Raw genomic sequence first — 17696 nt, 5'->3', positions numbered from 1 at the left:
CACATGCAAGCCATAGCAACATACATGTACTTTACAGATTAGTGCACAGCAAGTGATTAACAGCAGTCAAGTTGGACACAGTGGCACACACCTGTAGTCCCAGCTACTGAGGAAGCACAGGCAGAATGATTGTGGCAGCCCAGGAGTTCAGAGCCACCTGGGGAACAAAGTGGACACTGTCTCTTTAATATAAAAGAGAAAAATTAAATAATTTACCACAGATCTTAACAATCTCACCTGTCCACTTACTGGAAGCACTTACAGCTTCTTTGTGGTATGTATTAATTGCCAGCATCACTGCTCTTGTGTTTTGGTGTCATAAGTAAGTAAAACGGGCATTGAAATTCTGTGACTATATGATAAAATGAGGTGGCTGCTAAATGGTTAATGTGTCATATACATCATAGATACTCCAGGCAAAGGGACGATTTATGTCTTGAGAGGAGCAGAGTAGAACAGTGTGAAATTCATTGTGCTACTTAGGTGTATATTAACAACTTAAAGAATATTTCTGGAATTTTCTACTTAATTTTTTTGTTGTTGTTTTTTGTTTGTTTGTTTTGGTACTGAGGATCAAACTTGGGCCCATTTAATATTTTTGAGCTGTGCGTGAGGGTAACTGAAACTGTGGAAAGCAAAATCGTGAATAATGGGGAGTTCTATAAATGTTAACATCGTAATTACGTTAGGATGATTTTATGGGTTTGTTACACATAGATTCTTACCCCTAGAGTTTTTCCAAAAATTCTTGCAAGTGTTATACTCCTGGAGAATAGATCCTGACATGTGTAACTCTAAAAACGCTCTCAGATGGCTCTGATGTTCACCAGTACCTGAAGGTGTAGGTGCTCTTTCAGTAGGCGAAAAGTGACTCTCAGTCCTAGGCGTCTAGCTTATGGTCTGCTAGTATTGGGTCATTTCCCCCAGTTCATAAACAATTGTTTGGTATAGATCTAGTTAGGGGAAAGAGCAAATATAATAGCAGAATCAAAAGTTATGATACTTGGTAGTATAGTAATTTGTGATATGTCATGAACTAGAATTTGATATTTGTCACTTATCTGTTTGATAGTGTACTTGACTCAGTAACTGGCTAAAGCATCACATGACTTGCAGGTCAGAAGTTTCTTATGTCCAAATAATGGCGCCATTTCTGTGGTATCTTTATTGTGAACCCTCTCAATTACAAGAATATGCTCACCTTCGACTACCCCTGTTGAAAGTCCTGCTTCAACCTCGGGTTCTCTGTGATACTGCACAACCATCAATATTGGAACAAGAGATACTTCAGCTGTGTTGTGACATGGTTCCATGTTTGCAGGTAAGGCCTTTCATCTTCTTCCCTAATGTATCAGCACTAGTAAGTGTTGATTATTGTCATGCATAAAGCAGTTCTAGAGTCTGTGTGACTTGGCAAACTCCTACAATCTTGGTTCTAGAAATGCTTGCAATCTTTTGGAGAAGATAAAGGAACTAAATTAGATTTAACATTAATATATACTATGTTAACTAAATTCACAGAAATACAAACCAACTCAACCCGTGTTGGGATTAGTAGGAATGAAAACTTTAAGAAAGAATTATTAAGGGAAAGATTTTGAATTATGTTTTTCCTTGTGCTAGATACTGAAAAATCTGTAAGTTAAAAATACTTTTATGAAAAAAATTTTAAAGGGTGGTTCTTTAGGCAGATAAATCCCTGAGAGTGCTGAGCTTAGCAAGCTAAGGGCTGGGTTAGAGTTTCCACCTGTTCCTTCATGATACGTGTGGTGGCCCTGATGGACCCTGTTCTTGAGAAGCCCACAGTATGATGAAGAGGTTGGAAAAGTATATGAAATCTTAGAACTGAAAGTAGACAGATGAAAGGTGGTTCACAGCAGTATAGATAAATGCTGAGGAAGTTCAGGGAGAGAGGAATTTGAGGTAATGTCTACAAATGCAGATTTAAAAAATTAAGTTGTGTTATATTGTGATTTTAGAATAGTGACACATTTATCAGGTTATTCCATCCCACAATTAGGTTAGCCATTTGCCTGGAATTTGAGCACCATGCTGCTCTGCTAATGGAGGGAATCTGTGAATATGTTTCAAAGTGATCACTTAAGTCACAGATGACCTGTTTTAAGTTTGTGTTAGCAAGGAGTGACTAGAGTGAATCTTTCCTTTGTGACTCATAAATAGGCTTTCCTGTAATCAAGGCAAAGAAAAGTTAATTAAAATGAATTCTCCTGTGGCTTTTCCAAAACTTTTGTTTTGTATAGGCAATAAAGCAATATATAGGCAGAATGTCTTGAATTTTATTTTTACACCATGCCCATATTACCTTTTTCTGTGTTTATTGGTAAATGTCTGCCTTCTTCTGCATGAAGAACTTAAATACTAGTAGAAATGACCTCTGGAATATTTCTGGGAATTTTTGTGTTAATATAACCCAGACATATGAGAAAAAACCATCTGGAACTAGTGAAACTAGTGACGTAAATACATTTAGTCACTGTAACAGATCAACTTTATCAGAATAAAGAAACTGAGAGTCAGAAGGGATCTTAGAGGCAGCCCAATCCAGTTCCCCACTTACTACAAATATTTCTTATATACTCTCTGATAGAAGACCATTCCATAACTAATTGGATGTTTTGGTAATAAGTACATTTATTTTGCAAGGCAACCAGTTTTTAGCAAGTACTTCTATTGACCTTCATTTACAGAATTATCCATTAGTCTCTAATCTTCCCATAACAAAATAAGCTTTAAAAAAGCCCATCTGAATCCCCCTTTGTTTTGTTTTCCTCTCTTCTATTAGTTCCTTTTTACCTATCCTTCTCCCTTCTCTTTGTTTTATCAGTTTCTTTATTTCTCTATAGGAAATAGTTTCCAGACTTTTCAAAGTCCTTTGCTAGAAGTTATCTACTTTATTGGTGCTCAAAATGTGCTACTATGAAATGTTAGTCTTGGAGCTGAATACAGAGCTGAGTGGTGTAGCGATCATCTGATCTATATGAAACACTGAGATAGAATCAGATTTAAGTTAAAAAAGAAATAGGCATACCATCGTATTGCTTTATGATCACAGGAATGGTCAGTGGAACTCCTATTTATTTTTCTTCTAACACCAGTTACTTTAACAATTTATATTTGTGGAATTATCTTTTTCATTTTAGTTGTGACTCTTACCATTTTACATTACCCATGCACATGGTCTATTTCTACATAAAGATAGAATGTTACTTCAAAAAAATTTTAAAGAAGTTTGATAATGTTACATAGTAGAGAGCTTTTAATTTTAACTTCCAGAGGTTTTCTTTTGAAGACCTTTAGGCTTTTCTACTGTTTGCAAAAAAGCAAAATAATTTAGCTACTGGACTGCTTACATTTTTAAAAATAAAATTATTTTATGCTATTTATAATAATATGTGCTGCCATTTTCTTGCCCTTGATCTTTTTTTTTTTTTTTTTTTTTTTGGTACCGGGGATCGAACTTGGGTCCTTGTGCTTGTGTAGCAGTCGGGAAACCACTGAACTAAATTCCTGGCCCCTGCCCTTGATCTTTTAATATCCTCCCTGCCCTCCTCCGCCTTATTTTTCTCTGTGTGTATAACTTAGAGCAGTTTTGTGTTATTTTGGTGGTAACCACTGGTAAAAGGTACAGTTGGTCAACTGTAGGCTTTCATCTTGATGAATTTAACAGACACAGCATCTTGATTAAAGCAGATGGCATATTGTTTGTAATCTCCAGAAAATGCAAGTATCTGTGAGCAGGACCATACCTTTAATACCAGCTCCAGAATTTTGATCAGAACAGCTGGGTTTGAAGTGAATTAGGATTTTCAAGAGCACCCAAGTCTTTCCTATATAATACATTAGTCCGTTGAGAAGACTGTCATTTGAATGTGGTCTCTTATTACATCTTCTAAGTATGATGGTGTTTGATGCTCTCAGCTCCGGCTTCTTGAGCAAATGTGTTGCAGGTGAGGATTTACCTGTGCATTAGAATAAAATGCTGACCCTTACTTGCAGGCATCTCTGTTGGAACTGTAGGAAGGAGAGTTTACTGGGAGAATTTACAACCAGTTCCTAATCAAGTGACAAAAATAGTAGAAAATTGGAGTTTGATTAGTGACAAAAGGCAGAGTTGTGTTATTTTATTGTGTTCCGTAACTTGATCCATCCCCTTTAAGCTTTTCTTTAAAGGATTAGAGAAAATTATTTTGTTAAAAACTTCTTATATAGCTTTAAATTATCCTGTTATTTGTATATTACTTTAATATGATATAATGGCTTTATTAAACAGATGAAAGACCTGATACAGACAACAGAAGCAATGCTATTTATCAAAGAAGTATACTTGAGCCTTTTGCATCATCCTGTTTTCTGGAAAATTCAGCTTACCCAGCTGACACTTCAGCTGTTGTGTGTCTGTGAAGTCAGCTTAAAGATAACCGGGGAATGCTCATCTTTAATTCAGCTTTTAGAGGAAAGTGTTGAACTTCTGAATGAGGTAAGGATAGCGAGAAATTTCAGTATTTCAATTACTGATTGATTGAATCAATAAGTGGGCGCTTGTGCTCTTTTTGTTTATTGCTTATCAGAGGTGATTTGATCTAATATGATTAGATCATACTACTATTATTATTTATAAAAATGAATTGTTAAACACTCTTTGGAACATTAGTTATAGATATACCACTTTTTTTTTTTTTTTTTTACATTTTTGTTTGTGGAACACAAGTATTGAGCAGTTAATGCATGCCAGGCCCTATAAAATACATAGTTGGAAAGATAGGTTCTGTAACCTCAAGAAATTTACAGACATGCAAATAAGTAATTCTAGTACCATAAAATAAATGCTCTTATGGAAGTATATTTAAAGTATAATGGGAGTACTGGTAAAGAGAAGTAGTGGATGAGTTGAGATTTGAAGACCAAATAGAAATTTATCTGCTACAAGCCAGAGGTTGGAAAGAGCATGCTAGCTGGGAGAAGATCATGTGCGTAAAGACAGAAACATAAGAGCAAGGCAAGCATGACCTGCTCAGAAAGCAAGAGTATTATTTCGAGTGTTGTTGAAGAATTTAGGTGTGAAAGATAAGACTGAGTCTGTCTTGCATGGCACACAAATGAGTTTACATTGTATTTTTTAGGCAGTAGCATGCTAGAAGACTATTTGTCATAGACATGCTCTCATTTTTTGTGTGGTGGGAGAATGGAGGAGAGCTTTAGATGGGGCAACATTAATAGGGCAGGAATAGGGTGATAGTGAGAAGGATGTCTTAGGGCTGCTGTAACAAAGTGCTACAGACGGGGGGGCTTAAACAACAGAAATTTGTTGCTCACAGTTCATTTACAATATTCTTTAAATGGTTAGCTTCTTATTTGCAAGCCAGCTGATATAGTATCAACTAAAGATTACAGAGTTTGAGCATATGAAAGACTGCCTGCTTACCTCTGGTAGAGATAACAGCATTTAAAAACTTAAAAAAAAACTGAGTAGCCACTAGATTATCCTTAGGACTCTGCATTAACTCTGCAGTGTTCTTGGTATTTAAAAAAATCATATGTGTCAGAGAAATTTACTTAAAATCTTATAACTGAATATGTCTGTGTTGCTTAGATAAATGTAATCACTGTAAACAACTATGAGTTGGGATGTTGTTTTTATTTTGAAATGGTACCTGATTTTGTTCACCAATTCATTAAAAATTAAATACTGTTTCTGTTAAAAAAAAAAAAAAGAAATCATTAGGTAGAATTTACCAAAAATTTAAATGTGTGGAAGCTGTTCCTGGAAATATAGTACTGAATTAGTAGGTCTGAGTGAGACTGAAAGATCTGCACTTTAAATTACCACATTCATGTAAATTTAAAACATTTGTACTTTTGCATATAAAGTAAATACTCTTGTAAGCCACCTTGCAGATCAAGAAATAGCACTTTTAGGACTGGGGATTTAGCTCAGTGGTGCCACCACCTGCCTCACAAGCGCAAGGGCCTGAGTTCGATCCCCAGTACAAAAAAAAAAAAAAAGAAATAGGACTTTTATAGCCACTCTCGAAGTTCTTCACAAGCTTACTCCTAAGCATAATCTCCTGTTTCCTGCCTCTCCTGACTTTCTGTAGTAGTCATTTACTTACATTTCATTATTGACTAAGTGTATGTCTCTGAACATGATAGTATAGTTATGGGGTGTTGTCAGAGACCAGAGGAGCACTGAGGCCTCATTGGCTTCCTCTGAGCACAAAGGAGAAAGACTGCACTCAGGGGTGACTACATATTGCAGGGAAAACCTAAGACAGCCGAGGTTAAGTTGTTTACCAGAGATGTACTGATGGGTATTGGAAAGCAGATGACTCTTGTGTCACTCTGATTGCTTGTGCCTATGTGTGGGTGAATTGAAGGTGAGGTGAGCAAAGACATGGGCTTCTCTGCCCACTAGAGGTGAGAGCCCCCTGGCTGCCGGCAGGTTAAATGGAATCCTCTGTCTCTGTCATTCATCCTTATTCACCCTCGGGTCAGGGAGGATGAAGGAGCAGGTTCCTGTCCTCCAATGAGGCCACTGGGTCAGATCAGCAGCAGGTGGCGCCCCAGTGAGAATTCTGACCTGGGCTTCCCTACAGGGTGTGCGTGTGTGTGTGTGTGTGTGTGTGTGTGTGTGTGTGTGTGTTGGTCTTTGCCTTTCAGGAGTCTTTTTAAACAAAGGGTGGTCTTCACCACTACCTGCACTGAGGAGCAGAGCTGCCCCCAGCTCAGAGGAAGTGAACTTTCTGGGCCCCCCTACCACTTCATCCAGTGCTGAGGAGGTGAACCTTCAGGGCCACCTTACTACCGTCCCCAGCACCGAGGAGCAGAGCTGCCCCCAGTGCAGAGGAGGTGAACCTTCAGGGCCACTGTACCTCTGCCCTGAGCACCAAGGAGCAGAGCCGCCCCCAGCGCAGAGGAGGTGACCCCCCCCCGCCATTGAAATGAGAAGACACTTAAACAAGTCTCAAAACTTTACTCCCAGATCACCTAAAGCAACCCCAAAGGGAAATGAGATGGAACACTCTGATACTCAACCACCTGGATTCCCTAAACTGGCAACAAAAGAGGATCTGGAAAAAATGAAATCAGAAATAATTTCTCAGATAATAGCAGAGATTGTGCCCATAGTGCAAGACATGATTAATCTAGAGCAGACAGATTTTAAAAAATGGAGGAGCTAAGGAACATGATGGAATCCCAACATAGGAAACAAATGCAATCCATAAAACAGATGCAAACACAGTTCCAGGAGATTAAATACTTCACTGAAAGTTTACACAGCAGAATGAGTCAATGGGAGGACAGAATTTCAGATATAGAAGATAAGATTGCAATTACTGACCAGGAAAAGGAAAATTTCTTTAAAATAATAAGGGACCATGAGAAATCAATCCAGTAGTTGCTAGACGATGGAAAGAAGAATAACATAAGACTCATGGGAGTCAAGGAAGAAACAGGAGAGAGTGGAGACACCATAAAAAAACTTTTCTCAGAAGTGATGGGAGAAAACTTCTCAAGCAGGGGAAAAGAACTTGACATACAGGTAAGTGAGGGACTGCAACTAGCCTTGATCAAAAAAAACTACACATAGGCATATAATAGTTAAGATTCCAGAAATCCAACAGAAGAACAAAATTCTACAAGCACTGAGAGAAAAGAAACAAATCACATACAAAGGAAAGCCCATCAGAATCACAGCAGACTTCTCAGTGCAAACCCTCAAGGCAAGAAGAGCTTGGAGTGATGTATTCCAAGCCCCAAAGGAAAACAGCCTCCAACCCAGATGTACCCTGCAAAATAATTTTTCAAAATTGATAGATAAATGAGATAACTTTCATGACAAAGAGCACCTTCAGAACTTCATGAATACCAAACCGGCACTCCAAAATATTTTAGATAATATCCTAGGAAAACACAACAAGGATCACAACTCCAGGAAGCCCAATAGAATGAATCTGTTGGCCACGATAAGAAATTAAATGCAAAGGGGAAGGATCCAACAAAAAGAAAAAGTAATGACAATGATAAGTAAATATGCATCAGTTATAACCATCAATGTTAATAGTCTCAATTCAATCAAAAGAAATAGACTGGCAGAATGGGTCAAGAAGCAAGATCCAATAATGTGCTACATACAAGAAACACTTAATTTAAAAAGAAACTCAGACTGAAAGTTGAAGGGTGGAAAACAATACTCCATGTGACAGGAACCCGAAAAAAAGCAGGAGTAGCTATCCACTTTGCAGATCAAGTGAATTTCAAACCAACACTGATTAAAAGAGTCAAACAAGGACACTACATCCTTGTGAAGGGAATAATCCAGAGGAAGAGATGACAATCATTAATATATATGTGCCAAACACTAGTGCATCCAACTATATAAAACAAACACTAACGGACATGAAAAATCAAATAAACACTAATACAATAGTAGTGGGGGACCTCAATACCTCACTGTCACAAATAGGTAGATCAACTAGACAAAAAATAAGCAACGAAATACTAGAACTCAAACTCTTGAACAAATGAACTTAAGAGATGTTTATGGAGTGTTCCACCCCACAAAATCAGAATACACATTCTTTTCAGCTGTACACAGGTTGTTCTCCAAAATAAGACCACATACTCATTCATAGAACATGTTTAAGCAAGTGCATAGGAAATGACGTTCTCCCCTGTATATTATCAGACCACAGTGTGATGAAATTGGAGATCAATAACAAAAGAAACCACAAGAATTTCATAAACACATGGAAATTGAACAACACACTTCTGAATAACCAATGTGTCACAGAGGAAATTAAAGAAATCTAACACCTCCTACAAGTAAATGACAATGACAATACAACATATTAGAATCTGTGGGACACAGTGAAAGCAATGTTATGAAGAAAATTCATAGCAGTGAATACTCATATTAAGATAACAGAACAAGCCCAACTAAACAACCTGATGATGAACCTCAAGCTTCTAGAAAGAGAAGAGCAGGACAAACCCAAAGCTCATACAAGGGAGGAAATTATAAAGATCACAGCAGAAATCAATGCAATGGAGACTAAGAGAACAATACAAAAAAACCAATGAAGCCAAGAGTTGGTTCTTTGAAAGAATAAACAAAATTGACAAACCCTTAGCCAACCTTATCAGAAAAAGAAAAGACCCAAATCCATGCAATTAAGAATGAAAAGGGTGAAATTACAATGGGCCCAGCAGAAATCCAGAGGATCATCAATACCTACTTCAAGAACCTATATGCCAATAAGATGGAAAACACAGAAGAAATGGACAGATTCCTAGCTAAGTATGAATTACCAGAGTTGAAGGAAGAAGACCTAAAAATTCTAAACAACCCAATATCAATCAATGAAATTAAAAATGTAATTAAAAATTTACCAATGAAGAAAATCCTGGGTCCCGATGGCCTCACTGTTGAATTCTACAAGATATTTAGAGAGGAACTAGTGCCACTACTATTTAAACTCTTCAGTGAAATTTAAAGGGAAGCAATACTCCTCAATTCATTCCTGGAAGCAAGCATCACATTGATCCCCAAACCAGAGAAAGACCCAAGCAAAAAAGAGAACTATAGGCCAATCTCACTAATGAACATAGGATGCAGAAATCCTTAATAAGATACTGGCAAATAGAATGCAGAAGATCATCAAGAAGATTATACACCCTGACCAAGTGGGATTCATCCCAGGGTATGCAGGGATGGTTCAACATACAAAAATCAATCAATGTAATACACCATATCAATAGAGCCAAGGAGAAAAACCATATGATCATCTCAATAGATGCAAAAAAAGCATTTGACAAAATCCAATGTGCATTTATGATAAAAACCCTACAAAAAATTGGAATAGATGGTCTCTACCTCAACCTGATAAAAGCCATCTATGAAAAACCAACAGCCAATAGCATACTAAATGGTCAAAACCTGAAATCCTTCACACTAAAATCAGTATCAAGACAAGGATGTCCACTGTTGTCATTCCTGTTCAATATAGTTTTGGAAACATTGGCCACAGCAATGAGACAAGAGAAAGCAATAAAATGAGTACAGATAGGAAATGAAGAAGTCAAATTGTCATTATTTGCAGATGACATGATACTCTATATAGAAGACCCCAGGAACTCCACCCACAGTCTTCTAGATGTAATATCCAAATTTAGTAAAGTAGCTGGATACAAGGTCAACACAGAAGTCAACAGCTTTCCTCTACATGAACAACAGACTCACTGAGAGAGAAATAGGGCAAACAGTTCCTTTCACAATAGCATCCAAATAACTGAAATACCTAGGAATCAACCTAAGGAAAAAAATATCAAAGACCTCTTCTCTGAAAAGTACAGAACTCTGAAAATAGATTGAAGATGATATCAGAAAATGGAAAGACATCCCTCGTTCCTGGCTAGCAAGGATCACCATAGTAAAAATGACCATACTTCCAAAATTGCTATATAGATTCAATGCAATCCCAATTGAAATCCCAGTAGATACTTCATGGACCTTGAGAAAACTATCCAAAAATTCATTTGGAACAAGAAAAGACCTAGAATAGCAAAAGCAGTTCTAGGCAACAGAGACATGGCAGGGGGTATCACAACCTCCAACTTGAAACTATACTACAAAGCTACTGTGATAAAAAGAACATGGCGGGGCTGGGAATTTAGCTCAGTGGTTTTGTTGCCTGCTGTGCAAGCACAAGGACCTGAGTTCAATCCCCGGTACCAAAAAAAAGAAAGAAAGTGTCTATCCGTTGTTCTAAAGGCTCAGGGAACAAAATAGAAGAAATAGTTCTTGGGCCAGGGATTTAGCTCAGTGATTCCACCTCCTGCCTCGCAAACACAAGGACCTGAGTTTGATCCCTGGTACAAAAAAAAAAAAAAAAATCAAGAAAACAGCATGGCATTGGCAGAGAAACAGACCTGAGGACCAGTGGAACAGATTAGAAGATGCAGAAACAACTCCAGACACACTCAGCCACCTCATCTTTGATAAAGGATCCAAACAACCTCACTGGAGGAAAGATAGCCTCTTTAGTAAATGGTGCTGGAAAAATTGGGTTTCAAATTGCCAAAGATTAAAACTAGACCTATATCTCTCACCATGCACTAAACTAAAATCAAAATGGATTAAAGATCTAAATATTAAAACAGAAAGGCTGAACCGGCTGGAACAGAGGTTAGGTAGAACTCTTGATGACGTTGGTGTAGGAAAAGATTTTATGAACAAAACCTCAGTTGCCCGTGAACTAGCACAAACAATCAACAAGTGGGATCTCTTCTTATTACAAAGCTTCTGCACAACAAGAGAAATTAGCAACAGTGTGAAGAGACAACCCACAATGTGGGAAAAAATTTTCACCTGTTGTTCCTCAGACAGTGGTCTACTATGTAGAATCTATAAAGAACTTAAAAAGATCAGACCTCCCAAATTTAAAGACCCGATCCAAAAATGGGCATCTGAAATGAACAGACATTTCTCAGACAAGCAAAAGCAGCAAATATACATATGAAAAAATGTTCAACATCACTGGTCATTTGAGAGATGCAAATGAAAACAATGCTGAGGTTCCACCTCATCCCAGAAAGAATGGCTGCTATCATGAAATCAACCAATAACAAATGTTGGCGGGGCTGTGGGGAAAGAGGAACACTATTCTACTGCTGGTGGGAGGGTAGACTGGTGCAACCACTGTGGAAATCAGTGTGGAGATACCTCAAAGAACTAGGACTGGAAGTCCCATTTGACCCAGCTATTTCCCTGCTGGGTATCTTCCCCACAGGATTAAAAGAATCATATCATAGTGATATATGTGCACCCATGTTCGTAGCAGCACAGTTTGTAATAGCAGAAGCTTCGAAGCAGTCCTGTTGCTCAACAAGTGGAGACTGGATAAAGAAAATGTGTTTTTTTAGTAAAATGGAGTACTACTCAGCCATAAAAAATGAGAAATTAGAGACATTTATAGCTAAATGGATGCACATTGAGGCAGTACTCTTTATTTATTTATTTATTTTCTCCTACTGGGGATCGAACTCTCAACCTTGCACTTGTGAAGCAGGCATTGGAACCACTGAGCTAAACCCCCGGCCCCGAGGCAATACTCTTAAGTGAAATAAATAGGACACCCATGTATAAATACCAAATAGTTTCTCTAGTGTGAGGAACTGAAAGTGTAAATAAAGACTAATGCATATAATAGGTAGTGTGAAATAGGAAAAAAAGGGGCAAATGGGAAGGGGAAGTGGGAGGGGTATGGGAAAGGAAAGAAGGGAATGGAATTAATATGAGAAAATGGAAAAATGGAAACAAAATCTTTGTAAATAGGGAGGAATGGAGGGGTTGAAGGAAGGGCTGGGCAAGGGTGAAAAATGAGAACCAAGAGAGATTATGTAAAGGTGCAAATTTCCAATGATGAATGTCATTATATTGTATACCTAAAATGTACCAATGATTAGAATGAATAATTGATAATGCAAAATAGGAAGAAAAGGTCCAAAGGGGTAGGGGTAGTGGGAGGCACAGGGGAAAGAAAAGAAGGGAAAGGAAAAATGATGAGAAATGGAAAAAATGGAAACAAAGTCTTTGTAAATAGGGAAGGGTGGAGGGGGTGAAGGGAGGGCTAGGAATGGGGAAAAAATAAGGACCAAGATACATCATGTAAAGGTACAAGTTCCCAATGAGAAATGTAAATGTGTTGTATACTTAAAATGTACCAATAAAAGAATTTAAGTAATAAAAAAAAGTCCTTTAGCATCTGTGGCTGAGTATAAAGGCATTTGCTGTTCTTCTGTAGTTTGTTTCTTTTGTCTATATAGTCTCTGTGTTAGCATGAGTTTTTCTAAAGGCAAAAGCAGAGCCTTTTTTCCCTCAAAAAGCAAAGATTGCTATGCCTGGAGTTTATTTGCACATGTGGTCCCAGGAAGCAGGTGGGGAAGGAACTAGATGAGTGAATACTGAAAGTGGGCCACCCGACACAGTGTTACGAAGCTGTTCACTGACAAGCAGCCAGTTGCTTGATACTGCCGAACTTTCTGCATACCCTTGAAGTATGTCTCTGATCTCCAGAAGGACCCAAAATAAAGGGAAGCATTACCATGGGGTCCTGTTACCATCGTAGCCTGTCAAGCCTTGCCCCACTATACTTCTGGGGCAAAATGGAAAGTGGAATCTGGTGAAGTCTGGGGAGAAACTAGCCTGTCCCTGTGCAGAGCTAGCTGTTGTACTGGAAGTGGCACATGAGATTCTTAAAGTGGTACCATCCATTGGTGACCTTTAAAAATAAATGTAGCCTTTCAGAATTCTAAGTTGTCAGATTGTCCCTGATTGACTGCTTGTTTGTTTGTTACAGTGGGGATTGAACCCAGAAATTTTACACTAATCTATATCTGCAGATCTTTTTGCTTTTTAAGTTTGAGACAAGGTCTCATTATATTGCCATGTCCAGGTCGAACTTGGGATCCTCTTGCCTCAGCCTCGCATAGATTGGGATTACATTCATGACCACTATACCAGGCTGACCATTCCTTAATTTTGATGCCTTGAATTTCTAGATCTTTTCCTTTTATCTTCTGTTCTGCTCAGGTCAGTCTCACTTTCTTAGAGGTCATTTTCATTTATGACTTCATATCTTTTAAGTTCTGTTGACTTAAAAATATTTCTATTCCATTTTGGAACTTCTATTCCACCTGGAAAATGCTATGTGGTGATGCTTGCTCCTAGAAAAAAGGCTTCTGAAGATAGCCTTTTTATACAGTAATGCTTTTGTTTCTGATCCTCTTGGAAACTGGTGAATTTGGAATTTGAATATTCTCGCTACCTTTTTTGTTTTATATGGTCAAGCAGAAATTGAAATTGATGGCAATATGGAAAAAAACGGAATGATGACAAAGATCCTATGCACTGTTAGTATAGTGGTTTAAAATGCATTTATTATCTTCAAATAGATAAGATTTGTTTCATTGTTGCCAATTCTGTTTCAGAGCAGTGAACATATATAGTCCTAAAAGACACAAATTGGAATATATTCCATTTTTAACAATTTAGCTAATTTTTTGGCTGTTTTTTCAAGGTCTATACAGCACATTGGGAGATTTTGCAGTTGATTAATTTCATTCTTCAAATGGAAAAGCTGATGTATAGGAGACAGTCACTTCTGAGTGTGTCAAATAAAATTGTTCTCCTTCAAGTGCTTTTATAATGTGTGCCTGGCCCGTAATATTTTTTTGTCTGTCATGATTTACTGGTACTTTAACTCTGCAGGTGCTTCTGAAAAATCTCTAAATGAAGTAATTTTAGCTGCATTTTGGTTGGTTTTTTCCCCCCAATTTTAATTTCTTTTAGTATACCTATTTATAGACATAATGATGACATTGCTTGTGGGGAGTTGGTACATGTATGTAATATGTCTGAATTCTTTTTTCATCCGCTTCCCCTGCCTCTCCCCTCCCTCCATCTCATTTGCCTTATCCATTTGAAAAACCTCTATCTCCCTGTTTTCTATTATCTATCTTCTATTATTTCTATTATCTGTTATTTTTCTATTATTTCTATTATCTGTCTTCTTTTGCAGTGCTGGGGAATCAAACCCAGGGCCTCATGTATGCCAGGCAAGCGTTTTACCACTGAGCTACACACCCAGCTCTATTATCTATTTTTTATTTAGCTCATTTATATTTTGGATTTCTCGTATAAGAGAAACCATGCAATATTTAAGCTTCTGTTTTTGATTTATTTCATTTAACATTATAATCTTAAGGTGAATCTGTTTTCTTACAAATGACTCAAGTTTATCCTTTAGTACTCCATTGTGTATAAATACAGTGGTACTTTGGTTCATGGACTTAATTTTGTTCCATGATTTTGGAAAAGCTGGCCACATTGTGTTTGCATGGGAAAGATGGCCAGGTTGTTTTTTTTCACTGGTTGTAGGGTTTGCAAACAAAAACAAAATCTTGCCAAATACTTTTATTTGTGAACCAAATTGTTTGCAAACAAAAGTCTATGTGAACCGAGGTACCACTATACCATATATATATTTTTTGTCCATTCATCTGTTGATGGACGCATAGGCTAACTCCAAGATTTAGCTTTTATGAATTGTGCTGCTATAAAAATGGGTGTGTGTATCACTGTAATATATGTTTTTAACTCTTTTGGGGAGGTATCCAGAAGGGGAAGAGTTGGGTCAAATGGAATTTTTAGTTTTCTTTTCTTTTATTTTGTTTTTTGTTTTTGTTTTTGGTACTGGGGATCGAACTCGGTTCCTTTCACTTGTGCGGCAGGTAGCAGAACCACTGAGCTAAATCCCTGGCCCAGTAGTTTTATTTTCTTGAGGAATCTCCACACTGATTTCCATAAAGGTTGTATTAGTTTTCATTCCCACCAACTATGTAAAAGGGTTTTTTTTTTCTCCACAGCCTTTCCAGCATTTGTTATTGTTTGATTTCTTGGTGATGGTCATTCTTTCTGGAATAAGGTGGAATCTTTTTGTTGTTTTAATTTGCATTTCCTTAATGGCCAGCAATATTGAACATTTTTTCATGCCTTTGTTGGCCATTTGTGCTTTTTCTGAGAAGTGTCTCTTTATTTCAGTTGCCCATTTTTTATTTTGGGATCTAATTTGAGTTCTGTATATATTCTCGATGTTAGTCCTCTGCCCAGGGAATAGCTGGCAAAAATTTTTTTTTCCCGTTCTGTAGGTTGTCTCTTTTTGATGTGATCCTGTTTGTTGATTCTTGGTATTATTTCTTATGTAATTGGGGTTCTGTTCAGAAAGTCCATACCTGTACCCGTATGTTCAAGAGTTTTACCTATTTTGTCTTCCAGCAAGTTAGTATTTCCGTTTTAATATGTAGATCTTTGATCCTTTTTTTTTTTTTGGTATCGGGGATTGAAGTTGGGACCTTGTGCTTGTGAGGTAGGTGGCGGCTCCACTGAGCTAAATCTCTGGCCCTCTTTGATGCATTTTTATTTCAGTTTAGTACGTGTTGAGAAATACGAGTCTAGTTGCAATCTCTTGCATGTGGAAAGCCAGTTTTTCCAGCACCATTTGTCCTTTTGTTTTATCTTTTTATTAGCTATGTTTGCAATACATAATGATACATGTACATAATATGTCTTAATTCTTTTTTCAATCCCTTTCCCATCCTCTTCTTTCCCTCTTCCTCCATAGGAAGTAGGGAGACAGATATCTCTCAAATGGGAAGAGGATCCCAGCACCATTTGTTAAAGAGGCTGTTTTTCCTTGGGCATGTTTTTGGTCCCTTTGTCAGAAATCATGCACCTGAATGAGCCTGATGTTATTTCTGCATCTTCTGTTCTGTTCCAGTGATTCACATGTCTGTGTTTTTGCTAATACCATACTGTTTTCATTACTGTAGGTTTGTAGTATAACCTCAACTCTGTGATTGTGATGCATCCTGCTTTGCTCTTGTTGCCCAGGATTGTTTTTGCTCTTCTGGGTCTCTGCTGATTCCATATGAATTTTAGGATTGTTTTCTCTATGAGGAGTGCTGGTGGTATTTTAATTGAGATTGCATTAAATATGTGTATCAGTTTTGGAAGTGTGACCATTTTGACTATGTTGATTCTGCCTATTCTGGAACAGGGTATATCTTTCCATTTTCTGATGTCTTCTCAGATCTCCTTCTCCAGAATATTATAGTTTTCACTGTAGAAGTCTTTCATTTCCTTGGTTGAGTTCATTCCTAGGGTGAATTTTTCTTTTTCTCCCAGTACCAGGGATCGAACTCAGGACCTTGTGCTTGTGAGGCAAGGTGTGGGTGCCACTGTGCTAAATCCCCAGCCCAGGTAAATTTTTCTTGATGCTAGCTCAACTAGTATTATTTTCCTAATTTCTTTCTTGGTGAGTTTATTATTGGTGCACAGGAACACTGTTGATTTTTGTGTATTGACTTTGTATCCTGCTACACTACTGGATTTGGTTTTCTCAGGAGATTTTTGATAGAATGTTTTGGTTCTTCTGTGTAGAGGATCAATATCATCTGCAAATAATGATAATTTGACTTTTTCCTTACCTATACATATCACTTTTCTTTCTTTCCCTTGCTTAATTTCTCTGGCTGATGTTTTGAGAACTATATTGAGCAGAGTGGTTATAATGGACCTCCTTGTCTTGTTCCTGATTTTAGAGGGAAAGCTTTCAGCTTTTCCCTATTCAGTATGATGTTGGGATGTTGGAGTAGGTTTGTCATAAATGACTTTTATCAGATTGAGATAAGGTCCTTTTAAAACCTATTTTCTTCAGGGTTTTTGTGATGAGTGGATATTAGACTTTGTCAAAGGCTTTTTCTGTGTCAATTGAGATAATCCTGTCATTTTTGCCCTTCTCTTTATGTGATGTATTGACTTGCATATGTTGAAGCATCTTGTATTCCTGGGTTGATTCCTACTTGGTCATGGTGTATGATCTTTTTGAGCTTTTTTCCACCTATGTTCATTAGAGTGATTGACCTATAGTTCTCTTTTTTTGGTTGGATCTTTGTCTGATTTTGGGATCAGGGTAATCGTAACTTCTGGAAATGAAATTGGGAATACTCCTTCCCTTTCAGTTTTATTAAAGAGTTTGAGGAGTATTGGCATTAGATCTTAAAGGTCCTACAGAATCCAGGAGAATCCTCTGGGACTTGGGATTTTCCGAAGTGGT

General features: G+C 37.5%; 1 protein-coding gene across 22 annotated transcripts in view; it reads left to right on the top strand.

Annotated features, from left to right (window-relative positions):
- The window catches only part of Focad (focadhesin), a 357541-nt gene that overhangs the window by 106729 nt on the left and 233116 nt on the right, over positions 1-17696 (top strand). For all 22 annotated transcript variants that reach the window (XM_087183409.1, XM_087183408.1, XM_087183411.1 and 19 more), the window contains 2 exons: positions 1117-1321; positions 4292-4498. In XM_087183409.1, the coding sequence (XP_087039535.1) occupies positions 1117-1321; positions 4292-4498 (412 nt within the window). The remainder of the gene's footprint in view (positions 1-1116; positions 1322-4291; positions 4499-17696) is intronic.

Source organism: Heterocephalus glaber, unplaced genomic scaffold (genome assembly GCF_053883595.1).
Source record: "Heterocephalus glaber isolate CG9 unplaced genomic scaffold, H.glaber_assembly_v1.0 deba00001481, whole genome shotgun sequence".
Taxonomy (NCBI): domain Eukaryota; kingdom Metazoa; phylum Chordata; class Mammalia; order Rodentia; family Bathyergidae; genus Heterocephalus; species Heterocephalus glaber.
This window is presented reverse-complemented; position numbering and strand designations above follow the sequence as displayed.